Source organism: Gymnoscopelus microlampas (genome assembly GCF_963454915.1).
Source record: "Gymnoscopelus microlampas genome assembly, chromosome: 23".
Taxonomy (NCBI): Eukaryota; Metazoa; Chordata; class Actinopteri; order Myctophiformes; family Myctophidae; genus Gymnoscopelus; species Gymnoscopelus microlampas.
The window spans coordinates 5,508,908-5,527,337 of NC_139960.1; the positions used below are offsets into that span (position 1 = coordinate 5,508,908).

Sequence of the window (18,430 nt, forward strand, 5' to 3'; positions counted from 1 at the left end):
CGTTGACGGGTCTGACCAATCAGAGCGTTGACGGGTCTGACCAATCAGAGCGTTGACGGTGAACACGGACAAAGTCAGGTATAGAGCAGGATCCGCTCTATAACTAAAGGTATAGAGCGGCTAGCGCCGCTAAAAATCACACCCAGTGTGAAGTGAGCGGTGCTATTTAAAAACAACAGTGGTCATCACAGTGATGGAAGCTCACTTAAAAAAAAAGTAATTTTTGAGCGGTGTAGCCGCTCCTATAAGTGGGTTTGGGACCGTCGTGAAAAGACCGCCGTGAAAAATTGTCTTTCGCTGTACTGTGATTGGCTGACTCTATTCACACCCTTTGCTCAGTACTGTGATTGGCTAGCGAGACGCATGATGAAATTAATAACCGATAAATATCACCACGCACTTTAAAAAAAATATATATTTTTTTTAAGTGAGCTTCCATCACTGATGACCACTGTTGTTGCTAAATAACACCGCTCACTTCACACTGGGTGTGATTTTTTTGAAGTGAGTGGTGATATTTATGGGTTATTAATTTCGTCATGCGTCTCGCTAGCCAATCACAGTACTGAGCAAAGGGTCTGAATACCAATCAGCCAATCACAGTACAGCGAAAGACAAATTTTTACGACGGAAAGAAAAACTTTCGCCACGGATGGGTCCCAAACCCACTTATAGGAGCGGCTACACCGCTCAAAAATCACACAGAGTGTGACGTGAGTAGGGATATTTATGAGTTATTAATTTCATCATGCATCTCGGTAGCCAATCACAGCACGTCCTGCGAAGTGAGTCAAAATTGGGGATTATTCAACAGGGATAAGTGTGACTACTTATACAGGTACAAGTAGTCCTGTATAATTACTGGACTACTTGTCCTGTACAGGACCAGTATCCTACTTGGGGGGAAATAAATTATTATCATTTTTCTTTCCACAAAATAGGGATGCCAGATTAAAGGGATAGTTCACCCAAAAATCTCCCTATTTTTCTATCGATTAGTCACCCCATGGAGATTATTTGTTTTTTGTCGGATTTCTAAGCCAATAATTTGGTGACCAGCGGACCGGTAGGCAGCGGTTCTGTTAGGAGACACAAAGGAGACTCTTTGCGTCTCCTACCGGAACCGCTGCCGGTCATCAAATTATTGGCTTAGGAATCGATAGAAAAAAAGTCATTTTGAGGGTGAACTATCCCTTTAATGTGGTTAACAATCCATGATTGTGGTGTTCAGGACAGACAGCTGTGTACGTACATGTGTGTGTTTCCACACTGCGTTCACACTGGCAGATACAAAGATACAAGGGGTACCATTTCTTTTCAATGGTTGCCAGTGCATGAAGATACAAAGGTAGGCCTACTAAAAGCTACAAATACGTTGAACTGGTTTCAACTTCAGATACAAAGATACAAAGCTGGAATTCAAAGTACCAAAAGTAAAAGTACTAAAATGTTTGAAAATAGTGAGCTTGTAGATCGGCTATTTTCAAATAGCCTAGGTATAAAATAGGGCTGAAGTGGTTAATGTATGTTTTATAATGTAATATATTTATATCTGCAAAATAACTAGTAACTAAAGTTTTCAAATAACTGTAGGGGAGTCAAAGTACAATATTTGCCTCTGAGATGTAATGGAGTAGAAGTAAAAGTATAGACAATTGGAAATGCTCCGGTAAAGTAAAAGTACCTCAAAATTGTACTTAAGTACAGTACTTGAGTAAATGTAACTTAGTTACTTTACATCACTGAGCGTCTGTCAGCCACTGAAGATGTCATGCGTCCTCCATGAGCTGCTGTACAGCTATAGTGCAGTTAATGCTGCAGCATTTACATCACAGCCCAAAAACGTGACCCTGCCGCCTTTGCCACATTCCTTTAATCAGTGGGCTTCTGAAAAGTGATGGGGGGGGGGGGGGCGGGATTATGATGAATATTAGTAATTCCTGCCCACGGTACGTCACCAGCCTAATTCCAGATGGCTCTTTGAAACTCAAGGAGGGCGAACATCAAAGCCAGCCCCCAACTCCTTTGTGCCATGACAGGATGATCGCGCACAGCCTCTCTGTATATCCAACTAGCCAAGTATTGAAAGGCGCTGTAAAAGTGTATATGTTTTTGGTTTAAACAAAAAGTTTTCTTTCTTTTTTTTTTGTTAAAAAGGCTATATTCTGATAGCAATCATTGCTATAAAAAAAGTGATTGTTCAGTGACAACTTGTCCCTCCAGCTCTTTAGGACACAGAAAATACATTATGAGTGGGGTTACACATTTCATCCAATCAGTAGAGAGAACACATTTATTAGTTTAACTTGTTTATCATGCATACCATATGAGTTCTCTCTCCTGATTGGATGACATTGGTTTAGCATTGATTACTATGGGAATACAGAGCTATTTAACACTAATTTGTTATGAATGAATCAACACCTCATGTGTCCAAAACTGTTATTTTTCAGGATTCATAATTCAAAAATAGCAAAAGCAGCACATCTACTTTTGACGCTTTTGTGAGACGCTGTAGTATGATCAAGTAGGGCATTAATTTAAGAAAAAACACAAAATATGTAGATCCATTTAGTCCGGTGTCTCTATTATTATTATTTTGGTATGCGGTCAGGTTTAGGCCTGGCTCAGGGAAGAGGACGCCCCTGCCATGCATAGTCCACCATGGGAATTGTATTGGTTCTATAATTGTTATTTTATTTTTGCTTCTCAATTACATTCTTTAATTGCACTGTTGTTGTTTTTTTATTATACTGTTTGACCCCAGGAAGAATAGTCACTGCTGAGGCAGTGGCTAATGGGGATCTAAAATAAACAATAAACAATAAACAATTATCATTATTATTATTATTATTGTCATACCCATCTTGAATGGCACACACTACTAAGTACTAAGTGGCAGAGCGAATCACTGTGGACGACATGTCGGAGTGGTGTATACGCAGCATTCCTCTTCTATTATGCTGTAGTCCCGTTAGTCATGTCTGTTATGTAACGTATTTCACGTTCATGCACTTGTGGACGTGTGCAGGCCCAAAGAGGTCTTTTTCAAAGACAGGCACACGGACCACCTGTTGCCCCCAGGCTCACAGCACCTGTCCCCTCTGTAAGGGGGGCGACTGGACAACTGAAAGACAATACCCGTCAATGGGCCTCTGTCTGCATGGATAAATCTCCTCTAAATTCCTGTGCTCTCCAAACCTATATGGACTTGCTTTTCCATTGACCTTTTTAACAAGTCTATCTTTTGCGAGGCTTCTCCTGTACGTCGTGACTAAAGTGTAAGATCTCACACTGACCGCCACCAGCGGGGTCGTCGTCTTAACCCTGTTAGACCTGAGGCCGATTCTACAAAATGCCTTCTGAATCAGTAGTTCAGTTCTCAAATCTTTTCGTGCCAAGGACCCCTCAAAATGTATTTGATGGGAGGTCCGAGGTCAATATATTTGACTCCCATCTGAAAATGTTTTGTGCCAGGGACCCTCAGAAGAAACTTGTCTCCTGTTTTTGTGCAGGAGACCCAGGTTCTAATCCGGGTTAGAACAGGAACGTTACAGAAGGCAGCTTTAATGTATTCATTCAGAAGTATTAATCCTCAACTTCTACAATATATACTACAGTACTACCAACACTAGTAGAAGTAATACTACTATTACTGTGAAAACTACTTAGAACACTGCCTGCTCCATCGACAACTATCTCTACCACACTACTGCTATCACTACCACTGCTCATAACTGCAAAGCAAATATTCAGTTAGAGCACTGATTCTCAAAGTGGGTGGGGGTCCCCAGCAAAATGAGGAACAGTTTGAACACTTAAGCCCTATATATTAAAAATGTGGCTACTCGAAAACAGCCAATCTACAACCTCACGATGCACTGCATCTGTGAGCTGTCGTCAACAAATGTTGACACATCTCTTCTTACAGGGGTCCCTGACACCAAATAATTTCAGGATGATTGTCTGTGGCCAAATACATATCAATTTGGCGGGTCTTTGACATGAAAATGTTTGAAAACCACTGAATTATAGAGCACAAGGCACTCTATGTCTGACAGGGACCAAATAAGACACCTTTCTCTAGACTAGAGAGAGAGAGCTTCAGCCATGCTGCCAGACAATCTATTAGGACACTGCTAAGGCAATTCAATCGGACAAGAACAAGAACAAGCTTGTCCTTTGAGAAAACACAATTGCCATTTTGCATAATATAGAGCCATCCCTGAATACAAACTTCACTCCTTCAGCCTTTGTGTGCTAGAGGCATATTCAAACTCATGTTTGCATTTCGCCGTAAGGCCGATAATATATGCTTTGAGTGAAGAGTTCAAATTCCTGGGGGTGCACATCACTGAGGACCTCACCTGGGATGTGCAGACAGAGCGGCTGGTGAAGAAAGCACAACAACGCCTCTTCTTCCCAGTCCTAAGAGCTTTCTATAGAGGCACCACAGAGAGCATGTATGGTATGCCTGATATGTTAACTTTACCGACCTCAACCGCAATGCAATGCAAAGGGTTGTGCGGAGTCGGCGGACAGCTGAACGCATCAGTGTATGGGATCTCCTCCCCATCCGAGCCCTATATGATGAACGCTGTGTCAGCAAAGCTCGGGGAATCATCAAAGATCCAAGCCATCCCAACCACAGACTGTTTCAGATGCCGACAGCTAAAAAGCCTCTTTCCCCGTATAATCATGCAGGCACATGAACGATCTGACGAGGAAAAACGTATAAAATAAACCAGAACAAAAGGAAACACTAACACCCCCTCCCAATCACTCACACCTCCTCACTCTCCAGTCCCTTTATTGCACTTATGCTTGAACTGTTCCTACCTAATCTGCTGTATATAGAAGATACTGTGAAGTTGTTTACATAAAGTAATGAAAAAATGCTGTTACTGTATACGATCGACTTGTCACACGACAAAAGTGATCGAAACAACAACAATCGAAACAACAACAAATGGGTTGCGGAGGACCTCCGCCCACGATATTGCGTACCTCGCGATGTGACACGTTGTGAGCTTGTAAATCTGCTTTTGAAAGGTTTTTTGAAAAATAGAATGTATATTGTCCTAAAAAATATTATCGTCACAATATTGATATCAAGGTATTTCGTGAAAATTATTGTGGCATTCTATATTGTCCATATCGCTCAGCCCTATTAGGTGAATAATACATTTGCTATTTTCAGTGTGTACATGCGTACAACCAACAGCTCAACCCACAAGCCTTCTCATTCCCCTGCGTCTGCACTGTGCAGTGTACACCATGAGACAATTTCTAATGAGCTGAAAGGTATGAGGCAGAGTCCACTATACTTTGCCATGAGAGGGTTCCTAAATTTCCTTCAGGTGAACCTTTGAGATGGAAATGGACTGAACATAAAAAAAAAGTTTGTGATTGTTAGGGTAAGTGAAATTGTAATGCTAAAATAAGTGTTAAATAACTCTATGTTTTGATAGTACTCATTGCAATAGAGTGTTTGTTCAGTAACAGGAGTCTCCCCGTCTTTCCTGCTCTTTAGTAAACAGAAAATGCATTTTCAGGTCAGAATACCTATTTTCTCCAATCAGGCGAGAGAACGTGCACAGAATACAGATGAAACAAGTTCAATTGAAGTGATGGCATTAAGAAATGAGCAGACAAAATTGGAACTGGAACACTATAAGATTGGAGCTGATAATTGGTACTCTCGTGATTGGCTGACATTTTTTAACCCACTTGAAAATGTGTTCTGTTTATTAAAGAGCTGGAGAGATGGAGAGCCTGTTACTGAACAAACACTATATCAATGATTACCATCAGAAGAGCTTTAACCTTTTAACAGAAATCGTTTTGTTTCAACCAAAAAATATCACTTGCCCTACCTTTAATATCAACATTGAATGTAAAGCCATCAGTTTGTTCTTGTTTCTTATTTGTTTTATCTAGGTGATCATTGCTGCAGAACCTCTCTACATAGTCTGTTGTTGCAAATTGTATGGACTAAGTGAGGATTCAAGCTACTGCAGAGTCTTTTGTTAGCCAAGGTCCTTTCCCTGTGTTGCTTGTCACCGTAGCAGGAACCTTGAAAACAGAAGATAAACCTGGACAAAAAGCAAGCACCGGTTGGAACAAAAGTATAGCATTCTGCTCAGCCTCTTTCCTCCCACACCATTCTGCAGCTCTACAGCCTGGATCCCTCACACCAGAAGGACAGTCATGATGGATTGACTTGTTTGTCATCAAGCCACCCACAGACACATCAACTCATTAACTGTAACACATGATTTTGGAATGGGTTTAAATACATGCCTAGACATAATATTGCAAACTAGTGTTTCGTTAATCAGTGATTCTCAAACATTTTTTCATGTCGAGGGCCCCCAAAGTATTTGGCAGAGGACGGCCGTCTACAAATATTTTGTCAGGGACCCCCGTACAGAATTTGTGTTGTTAAAATGTTTCAAAATATATTCCACATTTTTGACATTTTTGAAAATAGAAGATCTACAAGCTCACAACACGTGGCATCGTGATGCGTTTTGAACTTATGGTCATGGTCACCATCCACAGAATATTAGAAATGCGGGCAATGTTGTCTCCACGAGTCAGTAGTTGCTAGACAACCAGGTAGGCTAGCTAATCACAGCAGGACATCCTTCAGAGCTATGGGATCTAGACCGGTGGTTCTCAACCTTTTCTGGATCAGGGCCCACTTGAGAATCTCAAAAGCGTTCGTGGCCACCCATCTGACCACAACCACAGATGGGTGGGCTGCATGCATGTTCAGAGCATGTTAATGTTCAATGAATCAATGAATCAATCAATCAATCAATTGTGTTCCAGCACGGATCAATGGAACACAAGTAGAATACATTAAGCTTCTATTTATCGGTATCAAAGTTTTAATGAAAACATACTAGTTAAAATATTATTTTCTTGCCAATTATTTGAGGGCCATCACGGCCCACAAGTGGGCCCCGGCCCACAGGTTGAGAGCCACCTTGATGAGCGAGCTCTGAATTCCTGGGTGATTCCTGTGTGGTGCTGAAAGAACAGCGCCTCACCTGCACACATCTATTCGTACGTGGTGCTGAAAGAACAGCGCCACACCTGCACACAGCTATTCGTATGTGGTGCTGAAAGAACAGCGCCTCACCTGCACACATCTATTCGTATGTGGTGCTGAAAGAACAGCGCCTCACCTGCACACATCTATTCGTATGTGGTGCTGAAAGAACAGCGCCACACCTGCACACAGCTATTCATGTGTGGTGCTGAAAGAACAGCGCCTCACCTGCATACAGCTATTCATGTGTGGTGCTGAAAGGACAGCGCCTCACCTGCACAGTGCCAAGTTGTTTCTAACTTGCTCACAATAAAAACATTTAAGTTGAACTGTTTCCATTCCATTCCATTTTAACCACTTGAACCCTAGCGTCCCTATTCTGGGGCGAACATGTAGCCTATAGTGAAAATAGCCGACATACAAGCTCACAACCTGTTGCAAAGCTTTGTAAGCTTGTAGATCAGCTATTTTCAGCAAGATATTTAGTGAAAACGGGAGGGGGCCTAGAATGGAGCACTTAGAATTTAAGTGGTTATATGCTTTGATTTGACCTAATCATCAACATGCAGGTATTTCTGCACCGTACCCACCTTGTGTCTGTGTGTTTAGCTTGGACATCCTCAACGTCTCCAGATGGACTGTGTGCTGTCCTTGCGGTGGTGTTTGTTCTTATCCTTATGGTAGTTTTTGTTCTTATCCCTTACTACTTCCATCCATGTTGTGTGTGTGTCCGTTTGTTTGTTTCTTTTTTTTAACCACTCAAATCGTCCGTATTTCAAATGGTCAGTAAAAAAAGGCCGTTGGTTCAACGTCTCGAGTCCCCAGTGCTTCTGTGGAAGTCCTGCCAATTTAGGGATAAATCCACTGTCGTTGTAAAAGAATGAAACAGCTCACTTACAGAACCTGAGTGAAGTATAGGAACAGGTGTCTGTTTGGAGAGGATGAATGGTAGAAATAGTTATAGCCTACAGTCCGTCTGGAAAAATAAAGTGTGTCTGTTTGTTTTCTCTTCAGATCTAAATGAATACAGTAATCAAAAAATAATAAGCAGTAGGCCTATAGGAAATATGTACATATTCGCATTTAATGCAACGTTTCTTTTTTCTTTTCTTTTTTTTAAAGAGTAAACATACGACTAAATGGCGGTTGGCCTACATATTAAGAAAATAAAATAATAATTTGGCATTGACTATTTTTCTTTTGCTTTACTGTGGATATAATACTATATGTACAGTAGTGTATTCATAGTGTGTGTGTGTGTGTGTGTGTGTGTGTGTGTGTGTGTGTGTGTGTGTGTGTGTGTGTGTGTGTGTGTGTGTGTGTGTGTGGGGGGGGGGGGGGGGGGGGGGGGGGGTGTAAGGCCTACTACCCGACAGCAGTCTCGCAACATAATCCCCTGCGTGATGTTAAGCGCCCACGTAATTATTTCCAGTCCCGTCGTTCTTGATTAGTGTTTTGTCATTAATGTTGATGAAGCAGTGTGAGTGATCTAGATATCAGTAATTACGAGTCTGTCTATACTTGGGAATCTGGCACCGTAGCCTACATGCCATGTGCAGCCGTAGACTTCAGGCTGAAAATAGCCGATCTACAAGCTCACAAGGCATTGTCATAGAAATATGACATAAGAAGTTTAAAACAAGCGTTTAGCCTACTTGCTCTTGTCATTTTTTATGTCAGAGGGGCTCTGTCTCTGTGTGTGCTTACCAGATGAGGGGATTATAATGTGCTTTTTATAAATCAACCTCGTTGCTCTCAAAACTTTTTTTTTTTTTTTTTACCTCCCCCATGATTGCAACGTGTTGATCCTTCCACTGTGCAAATACTTAAGAGCCCATTAATGCGTATAGGGGAGAGGGTATTCTACAACAACTGACACTTTGGACTTTAAGATTGCATGGTCCACAAACTGTATGTTAATGAACTGGATGAGACTGTCGGGCTACAGGTCCGTCTCTCTCGTTGTGTCAGACACGTTCAGACAGAACGCGTAAAGAGAATTCTTGAGGACCACGCTGTTAGCTTTAATGTTGCTCTTTTCCACGGACGCGCCTCCGTCGTTGTTCTCCGCGTCTTCCGACTTCGCCGAGGACTTGCTGTTTTTCCGTTTTAATTCGGGACTGTTTTGGCCACTGTTGGGTGGATCGTCTTTCAGAGACGACTGGTCCTGGTCCGTCTCCCTGTGATAGAAGTAATTGAAGTTGGATACGATGACAGGAACCGGCAGGGCGATGGTGAGCACCCCGGCGATGGCACACAGAGAGCCCACTATCTTCCCCCCCACTGTCACGGGCCTCATGTCTCCGTATCCCACCGTGGTCATGGTGACCACGGCCCACCAGAAGGCGTCGGGGATGCTGGAGAAATGGGACTCTGGCTCGTCAGCCTCTGCAAAGAAAACGGCGCTGGAGAACAGGATGACTCCGATGAAGAGAAAGAAGATTAACAGACCCAGCTCCCTCATGCTGGCTTTGAGCGTCTGTCCCAGAATCTGGAGCCCCTTCGAGTGCCTGGACAGCTTAAAGATCCGAAACACCCGCACCAGGCGGATGACCCTGAGGATGGCCAGCGACATGGTCTGTCCGTTCCCGTGCTCCTGGCCCTGCTGCTCCGCCAGCTCGGTGCCCACCGTGATGAAATAAGGCATGATAGACATGATGTCTATGATGTTCATGACGGTTTTGGAGAACTCCGACTTGCTGGGACACGCGAAGAACCGCACGAAGAGCTCGAACGTGAACCATATCACACAGGTGGTCTCTATGATGAAGAACGGGTCGGAGAAGGTGAGGGACTGCCGCGGCGCGGTGCTGTTGTCCGGGCGGATGCCCACCGGGAGCTCCCGCTCGTCCCTGAACTCCGGCAGCGTCTCCAGGCAGAACGTAATGATGGATATGGTGATTACAATCACGGAGACGATGGCGATGCCCCTCGCCGGCATCGAGCTCTCCGGATACTCGAATATGAGCCAGACCTGCTTCTGGAACTCGTTCTGAGGCAGCGGCTTCTCCTCCTCCTTGATGAAGCCCTCGTCCTCGCGGAACCTCTCCATCGCCTCCTCTCCCAGCTGATAGAACCGGATCTCGTCCGCGAACACGTCGATGGACACGTTGACGGGTCTCCGGATCTTCCCGCCGGACTGATAGAAGTACAGGATCCCGTCGAAACTTGGCCGGTTGCGGTCGAAAAAATACTCGTTCCGGAGCGGGTCGAAGTATTTGATCCTCTTGGCGGGGTCGCCCAACAAAGTGTCCGGGAACTGCTCCAGGGTCCCCAGCTGCGTCTCGTACTTCAGCCCGGCTATGTTGATGAGCACCCTCTCGTTGCTGTCCATGTCCACGTCCAGCAGGTCCTCGTCGAACAGATGGGGACTGTGGTCCGCGCGTAAAAGCGCATCCATGGTGTTCTCGCTGCAGCTGAAGGTGCTGTTCATGTCGTTGGATTTCCACGAGCTCTGCAGAGGGGGACCGCCGACGGTGTTCAGCTCTTTGCCATGATAGTCCTCTGCGATGTCTGCGAGTCCACTTTGGACAAATGATCCCGGGCGATCCAGTGCGTTACGGCAGCTTTCCTCTGCATTGCCACCGCTCCCCTTAGCGGCGCCGTTCTCAAAGCTCACCAAGGCTATCTCCATTCCGAAGCCATTAAAAACGCATTTAAATAATACAAAAATAAAATAAAAAACACACTTGGAAGTTGAACGACCTTTATATCCCCTGGCTTTTATCGAAAAAACTTACAGAGAGGTAGATAAAGTCCAGTGCGCCGTCCGAATCTCCAGTTATAATAATGCATAGATGTTGTTGTAAACGCGCTTGAGCCACATCCAGCGCTCTGGTCCCGGTTAAGTCAATATAATTCCACAACGAAAGAGATACAGAAGACCCGGATGAGCAAATAATGATTATTCCTGACGTCTAAAGTGCTTTTCAGCCGTCGCCGCGCTTTGAATGTAGCCTATGTGGATGTCAGGCGAGCTGTCATCCTCAACTCCGAGGAAAGAGAGAGGGGCGACAGAGCGAGCGAGAGAGAGAGAGAGAGAGAGAGAGAGAGAGAGAGAGAGAGAGAGAGAGAGAGAGAGAGAGAGAGAGAGAGAGAGAGAGAGAGAGAGAGAGAGAGAGAGAGAGAGAGAGAGAGAGAGAGAGAGAGAGAGAGAGAGAGAGAGAGAGAGAGAGAGAGAAGTGTGTGTGAAAGAGAGAGTGTGTGTGCATGCGTGCGTGTATGTGGAGGGGGCACATCATGCTATGTTGGATTCACCATTCATTCAGTACTGGAAGAAGTAGGTCTATAGTCACATGATCATCTTAAGAAAAAAGTACAAAATAACTGTCTAATTATACAAAATTGCCCTTTTCATAGTATATATTTATTTTTATTTTCATAGTATTAACTATTACTTTATTATTCTACAATAATTATTGATCCAGTCCCCCACCTCTTACTGTATATTATTTTCTTGCACTTAAACCCCAGCATCCATATTGTGGGGAAAGCTTTGGCTGATAAATAGTCTATCGACAAGCTCACGACTAGATGTAAATGCTTCGCATTGTTAGCTTGTCGATCGGCTATTTTCAGCCAAAGCTTTCCCCACAATAACAGAAAACAGAAAAGTTACTAGTTTAGAGCCCTGAGGGACTTAAACCATACCCATAAGCCAAATATGCCTTAATACATTATAATTGCAATTAAAACACCTTAAATATTGTATTTATTTTAGAGACAGTTAATGTTTTACTCAATATAGGGGCAATGCCCATCGCAAGTTGATGATGTCATTTGTTCATGTGTGAACAAAGTTAAATTGACATAGATTTTACAATATAAATTGTCCAAGTGATAGAAATGCCATTAAATGGGGGTCCGTAGCCTCTAATGCATGTCATTTTTTGAAATTAAAATGGTTGAGAATCACTGCTAGAGCCGTAAAAAATCTTCTCTTATGGGGGGTCCCTGGCATATCTTTTCAAATGGGGGGTCCGTGGGCTAATAAGTGTTCATTTGGGGGTCCTTGACATGAAAAAGTTTGAGAACCACTGCCATATAGGGCTAGACCACACATGGTGGACATGGACAAATGACAGCATCAACTTGCATTGGGCATTGTCCCTATTGAGTGAAAGATGAACTATTAAAAAAAAAACTAGGTGTTTCTAATTGTACATTTTAGTTACAGAGGACAATCATAATGTATTAAGGCATATTTGGCTTATTAGCCAGGGATCCTTTTAAGTGGTTAATCTATAACAAAACATAGTTTTTCAGTAGAAGAGGAATCAGTGTCATGCTGAACTCCATGTAGTCTGGAGGAGCCTGATATCATCTCAATATAGAACTCCCTCGGGAACCCGATCCTTCCTCCCAGAGAAGTGAATGAAGGCACCAGAGTGGAACATGCTGCCCTGCCATGGGTGCATGATCTCACAGCTGGCTAGCTGCAGTAGCTAACCTGCACGCACAGCCTTGGTGGCCGGAAGGCATATTGGCTAATTAGACCCAGTGGTTGTCTACGTCTGGTCCGGGGAACCACTAGTGGTCCAAATGGACCCTGTATGGGTCTGTAATTCAAAGAGTACAAATGGAACTTATTTATTTATTTATTATTGTTATTACTATTATTATTATTACATCTTAACTTCAAGCTACACTGTACATCGTCAGTTGACAAGATCCTGCACATGTGTTGACAAGTGTGAACATAAGCACAACACACACACAAACACATTACTGTCAAAGTGTCCTTGAGCCAGATTGCTCCCGATGAGCAGGTTTATTCCACCATCGGTGTGTGTGTGTGTGTGTGTGTGTGTGTGTGTGTGTGTGTGTGTGTGTGTGTGTGTGTGTGTGTGTGTGTGTGTGTGTGTGTGTGTGTGTGTGTGTGTGTGTGTGTGTGTGTGTGTGTGTGTGTGTGTGTGTGTGTGTGTGTGTTGGTGGGTGTGAATGGGTGAATGTAATGCACAATCATTGTAAAGTGCCATGGATAAAGGCGCCATATGAATGCACCATTTATCATCGATGGGGAATTGAAGTTAAAAACTGCAGGCTTCCTATTGCTGGAAAGTTAGCATGCTATTTAGTAGAAGCCATTGTTCTTGGCTTGCATTAACACAAAAAAAGAACAAAACATATTTTTTTAAATGGCTAAACCTGCCTATCGCTGATGTCACTGGTAGGCGGGTTTCTGACTGTCCACAGCCCTCCTCTGAGAAATAGAGTGAGTAGACAAAAATGGTACCATATCATAATGAGCATTAGCGAGGACTAATTATATGAAGACAGGTTAAAAATGGGTGAATTGGTCCTTTAAGTAAAGACTTGGATGGACTGGGTGGATGTAATGTGGAGGGGCAGGCTGTTCCAGAGCCTGGGGGCTGCAGCTGCAAATGCACGGGCGTCCCTGCTTTCCTTGCTAGTACTAGGCATGACCAAGTGGATGGCAGAATCCACAGCACAACTATGAAAAATACATAGTTGTCAACAATATACATTTAGTTATAGTTCTACCAATATAGTGCTCGGTATGATATATACGTGCGCGCGCGCGCGCGCGTGCGTGCGTGCGTGCGTGCGTGCGTGCGTGCGTGCGTGTGTGTGTGTGTATGTGTGTATATATATATATGTATATATATATATGTATATATATATATATATATATATATATATATATATATATATACTGTATATATATACATGCATACTCTGGAACCCTCTCAAGGATGATTAATATGAAGTTAATGTACAGAGGTGTCAAGTGCTGAAGACTAGAGAGCATAGCAGTGGCGGCCACTATATATTTTATTTATATAGGTTCCACAGGTAGAACGCCTATAAATGTTTCCCATAGAGATTTCCGAAAATATTTATACTCATTATTTTAAGCCTGGAATCAAGCCATCCAGGCCCCTAGTGAATCATGACCATAAACATAGACTCTGTGTCATTTCTTTTTTTGAATATTTAATTATATTATATGATATAGGCCTACTATATTTAATAAATTCCGCTTTTTATTCACCAGGAGCCTGGACGGCTTTGGTTCCAGGCTTAAAATAATTCATACAAATATCTTTGGAAATCTCTATATGGGAAAAAATAATGGGCTTTCTACCTGTGGAACCACAAAATGGCCACCACCGCCACCAACTGCTTAATAGGGAAATGGTGAACTCTATTAATGGTGCACATAAAACAGACGCAGCATTTGACAGAAATAGAATAGCCACGCTATTGCTGTTTCAACACATAGACCAGGGAGCTCAGTTGTAAAAGCCTTTATAGGTCATGTCAGAGTAATATGCAGTATGTGATAGAAAACACCTACTGGTTTGAACCTCACGATCTTCATCAGGGTGTGGGTTAAGACACTCAGATCGCACTTTACATGGTTCCTTAAATAGGTACAGGCCAAACAATTAAATAGCTAAGTAAGGAAATATTCAATCTAAATTAAAGACAATAACAATTGATACAATGAAAGGGCTTTATAGAAATGAGAAACTATGCACATTACAAAGACGACAAATTACAATGTGCAAAAAACAACTATAGATCTCAGTTTCAGTTTTTTAAAGATTTATTTTTTAAATGTATTTTATGAATTATTTACATTTATGGGGGGGGGGGGGGTGTTTCCCTCTGCAGCAGTTTTTGTACAATCTATTTCCCCTCAAATGTAGTGTTAAGTATGTTTCGATACCTTATACTTTCAATAGACTTCGAAAAGAAGTATCATGTCACGGGATAGTCTAAATTCTGCATCCTCATAGCATGCTAGTGTTCTGTTACCTTATCTCGAGCATGTCTCTTCATTCGTCGAATATAAAAGCCATGGACAAATGAGGCGATAAAGAACATAAGTTATGCTGCTATTGATTAAATGTTTCCTTCATATTTGTCAGTGTGAGTGGTAAGCAGGAAATACAACTGAAGCAGAGCAGTTCAACAGAAAAGGTCTAAAGGTTATCACTCAACAGGGCAGGCAAGCATCAACACAGAAAACAAACAGCCTCCTCCGGTACTCACATCTAACAGAATTTCACGGACTCACCACTAATCAGGGTGGTTAGAGGAAGCGCAAGACCACACTACTACAAAATAAGATACAAAACACCTGGGGAATTACAGACTAATGCAGAACTACAAGACCTAAACATTAATTACAGAAACATAGAGTAATGTCCAAAAACACAAACAGGCTGCCAAGCATAAAAATATCAGATCAATGAGGGACACGTCTGTACATTTCCAAATAAGGGACGATTCCATATTTCAAGGGACGGTTGGCAACCCGACTCTTGAGCCTTGAATCTTCACACGGGAAGCGACTGACATGCCTAGGACTTTATTTTCAGTGAGCGTTGAGCGGGCAGGTAGGCTACCGCAGGGACGCCCGCCTGCTGCCAGAGTTGAAATGTGTTCACATTTTTTGCGGCACCTCAACACCCCTTTTACGACATGGCTGCAAAAGGCCAATTAGCCAAATGGTCAATTAGCCAAACCCAAAACTGGGTCACTGCGTCCATAATTTTCGAGTCTATGGTCATAATTGACTTCCTCAACGAGGCAATACAAGTGTGGCTGCATTAGGAAAATAAAAGTTTCAGTTGGTATAGTATATTGCCTCAAACTTTAGCTTCACAATCACGTTCATAAACTTCCTGACAGGCAGGATGGTTACAAAAGACAGGCAAAGGACAAACGCAAGTCACATTTCCCATGAATGTGTCGAGCTTTGAGCAGCGCGGTCTGACAGCAGTGTAGTTGACAGTGAAGATCTCGAGCCTCAATGTTCATCATGCTGACTGCTATACGGAATGCTTAATCCATCACAGTTCCACTCATCCGCTCTGTTTGTGTTTTTGGTTCACTTCACTGAGCAGTCGAACAATGGAGGGTAGACGAGAAAGATGGAGAAGTGAGACAGGATGACATGGGATATATGAGATACAGGTAATTCCACCCCATCACTAGATCTTTGCCCACTAGCAGGGCAATCCCAATTAGCCGTCTAAGCCACTATAAGCCCCATAGTTACTAAATGGAGTGAATCGTGTATGTGCCAGTGGAGTCATCAGTATTGCATTGGATAATATAGCAGTTTTTAGGGGTGCAACAGTTAATTTAACTAATTGCTACAATCAATTATATATACAAAAAATATTGAAAAAAATGTTATGAAAATTATATATTTGTGTTTAAAACATTGTTCAACTAGAAAAAGTGCTCCTCGGAGCACAGGTCTCTGCCAGGTCAGGTATTGTGGCCTCCTGGTGGCGCTATAATAGGCCAATGTGAAAAGCATTTCTGCCTCGGCCTAGTGGGAATGTGCGTCATGATTTGAGGCATTTTGTTGCAAAAATGAGTTTTGCTAAATTAGACCTGCTGGTGGCCCTATAACAGGGCAATGTGAAAAGGGTGGCATTTCTTGGGAATGTGGGAATGTGCTTGTGGGAATGTGCGTGCAAATTTTCACGGAAATCGCACGTTGCGTTCATGATTTGAGACATTTTGTTCCAAGCGGACCAATCCTGCAACCTTAGCCAATCAGGATGGAATATGAAATATACAAAAATGGGTTTTACACAAATCGGCCTCCTGGTGGCGCTATAACAGGCCCATGTGAAAAGTTTTGGGCAGATGTTCTGAATTGGCATTGGCTGAATTGTGTGTGCACAGTTTCGCAGCGACCGGGCGAACGGTGCCGGAGATTAGCTGCTCGCAGACAGATAGACACACGGACACACGGACACACGGACATATGGACGGACCAGGGGGTAAAACATACTCTCTCGCCATGCCTTTCGGCCTGGCGGAGACAATGAAGTATAAAATAGGGCTTAAATGGTTAATCAGAGTAACTGATTTAGTCGGTTATGAATCATTTTTGAGTTGATTTGTTGATATGAAAAACAAAAATACTACAGTTTTTTTTAATGAATCACTTCTCGATTACTCGATTAATCAGAAAAGTAATCGAAACAATAATTGCTGAGAAGCCCACCAGTGGGCCCCGTCCACAGGTTGTGAAAGGCTGGCCTACCCATGCACATGTTACCGTCTGATGACTGAGCTCAACAGCTTGCTTGGGACTGAGGCAAGCTGCTGGGATGGCTCTACTGCCATCTGCAATGTCATTGTAAAAAGCCTTCATTACACAATACAAGCAATACAACAATTGTGCTGCAGCACATTTATGTGTTATTGAGTATTGTTGTATTGAGTATTGTTGTATTGTCGCAGCTAACTCAATGGGGAATCGCTATGTTCTTAACTGCACTGATATGGATGGATATATATATATATATATATATATATATATATATATATATATATATATATATATATATATATATATATATAGCATGGATATATATATGTTATCATTTAAAAAGGTTAACTTATGACCTCCACTCCACTTTCATTCCACAAAAGAAATATTGCACTTTTGACTCCATTACATTTCTAGGGATGTTGATCTTACTTGTTACTATTAGGCTAAAGCTAGTTTTGAAAGTATTGTTACACCACATTTGGTTACCCGTCAGATTCTGTGACCTACTCTTACCGCAATGGGGGTTGGTCACATAACTGATGGGTAACCAAATGTGACCAAAAGTACTTTGTAATACCCACTCGTCAACACTTAAGCATTTTTAAAAGCATGCATTTTTGAATACTTAAGTATTTTTAAAAGCAAGTACTCCAGGGTCATATAGTTAAACAAAAACCCATAACAAATGCGGCATGCAGATCTGTAATGTATCCGGCCATTACAATACGGAATACCTTACCAACTATGATCACTGAAGCCAGTTTTAAGAAAGTCCTTAAAAACACATGATCAATAACCCTAATGTTTATTAGCTGACCTGAATAACTTCGATGGGATGTTGGAAAAGGCGAGTTGTCATGCTTAGTTTTTCTTTTTTGCGTCGTCTTGAAAATAGTTTTAGTTAGACTGTTACACGTTTTTATTATGTTTTGTGAGATGTGATATGTATTGTCATGTTTGTTGTGGACCCCATGTTTGTTGTGGACCCCTGCTACTTTGGTGGCTAGCTAATGGGGATCCGAATAAAGAATAAAGAATGCTACAGTGTAGCACAAAAGTAGCAAAAATAGCCGATCTACAAGCTCACAACTGAGCTTGTATAGCCGTGTGTGCCACTTTCAAAGACATCGGCGGACGGCCCTAATGCACATGATGAGTGCATTTCCTCTTCACACAGTGCACACAAGCGTGATTTCCACATGACTCTCTCTCATCTATGTCCCTTTTTCTTGTCGCCATTGTTCGTCCCCCACGTGACCCGGGGAGAGCGAGGATGTGGACAGTGGCCCTCGGGCCGTTGAGCTGTCCTCTGTACTCTT

General features: G+C 42.6%; 1 protein-coding gene across 1 annotated transcript; it reads right to left on the minus strand.

The window, feature by feature from the left end:
• Positions 1-9,002: 9,002 nt before the first annotated feature.
• LOC311039814 (potassium voltage-gated channel subfamily A member 1) lies at positions 9,003-10,694 on the minus strand (the record flags this gene model as incomplete). Its single annotated transcript, XM_084049804.1, has 1 exon — positions 9,003-10,694. The coding sequence occupies one exon, from the start codon at positions 10,692-10,694 to the stop codon at positions 9,003-9,005; it is 1,692 nt and encodes a 563-aa protein (XP_083905930.1).
• Between the last annotated feature and the right edge of the window lie 7,736 nt (positions 10,695-18,430).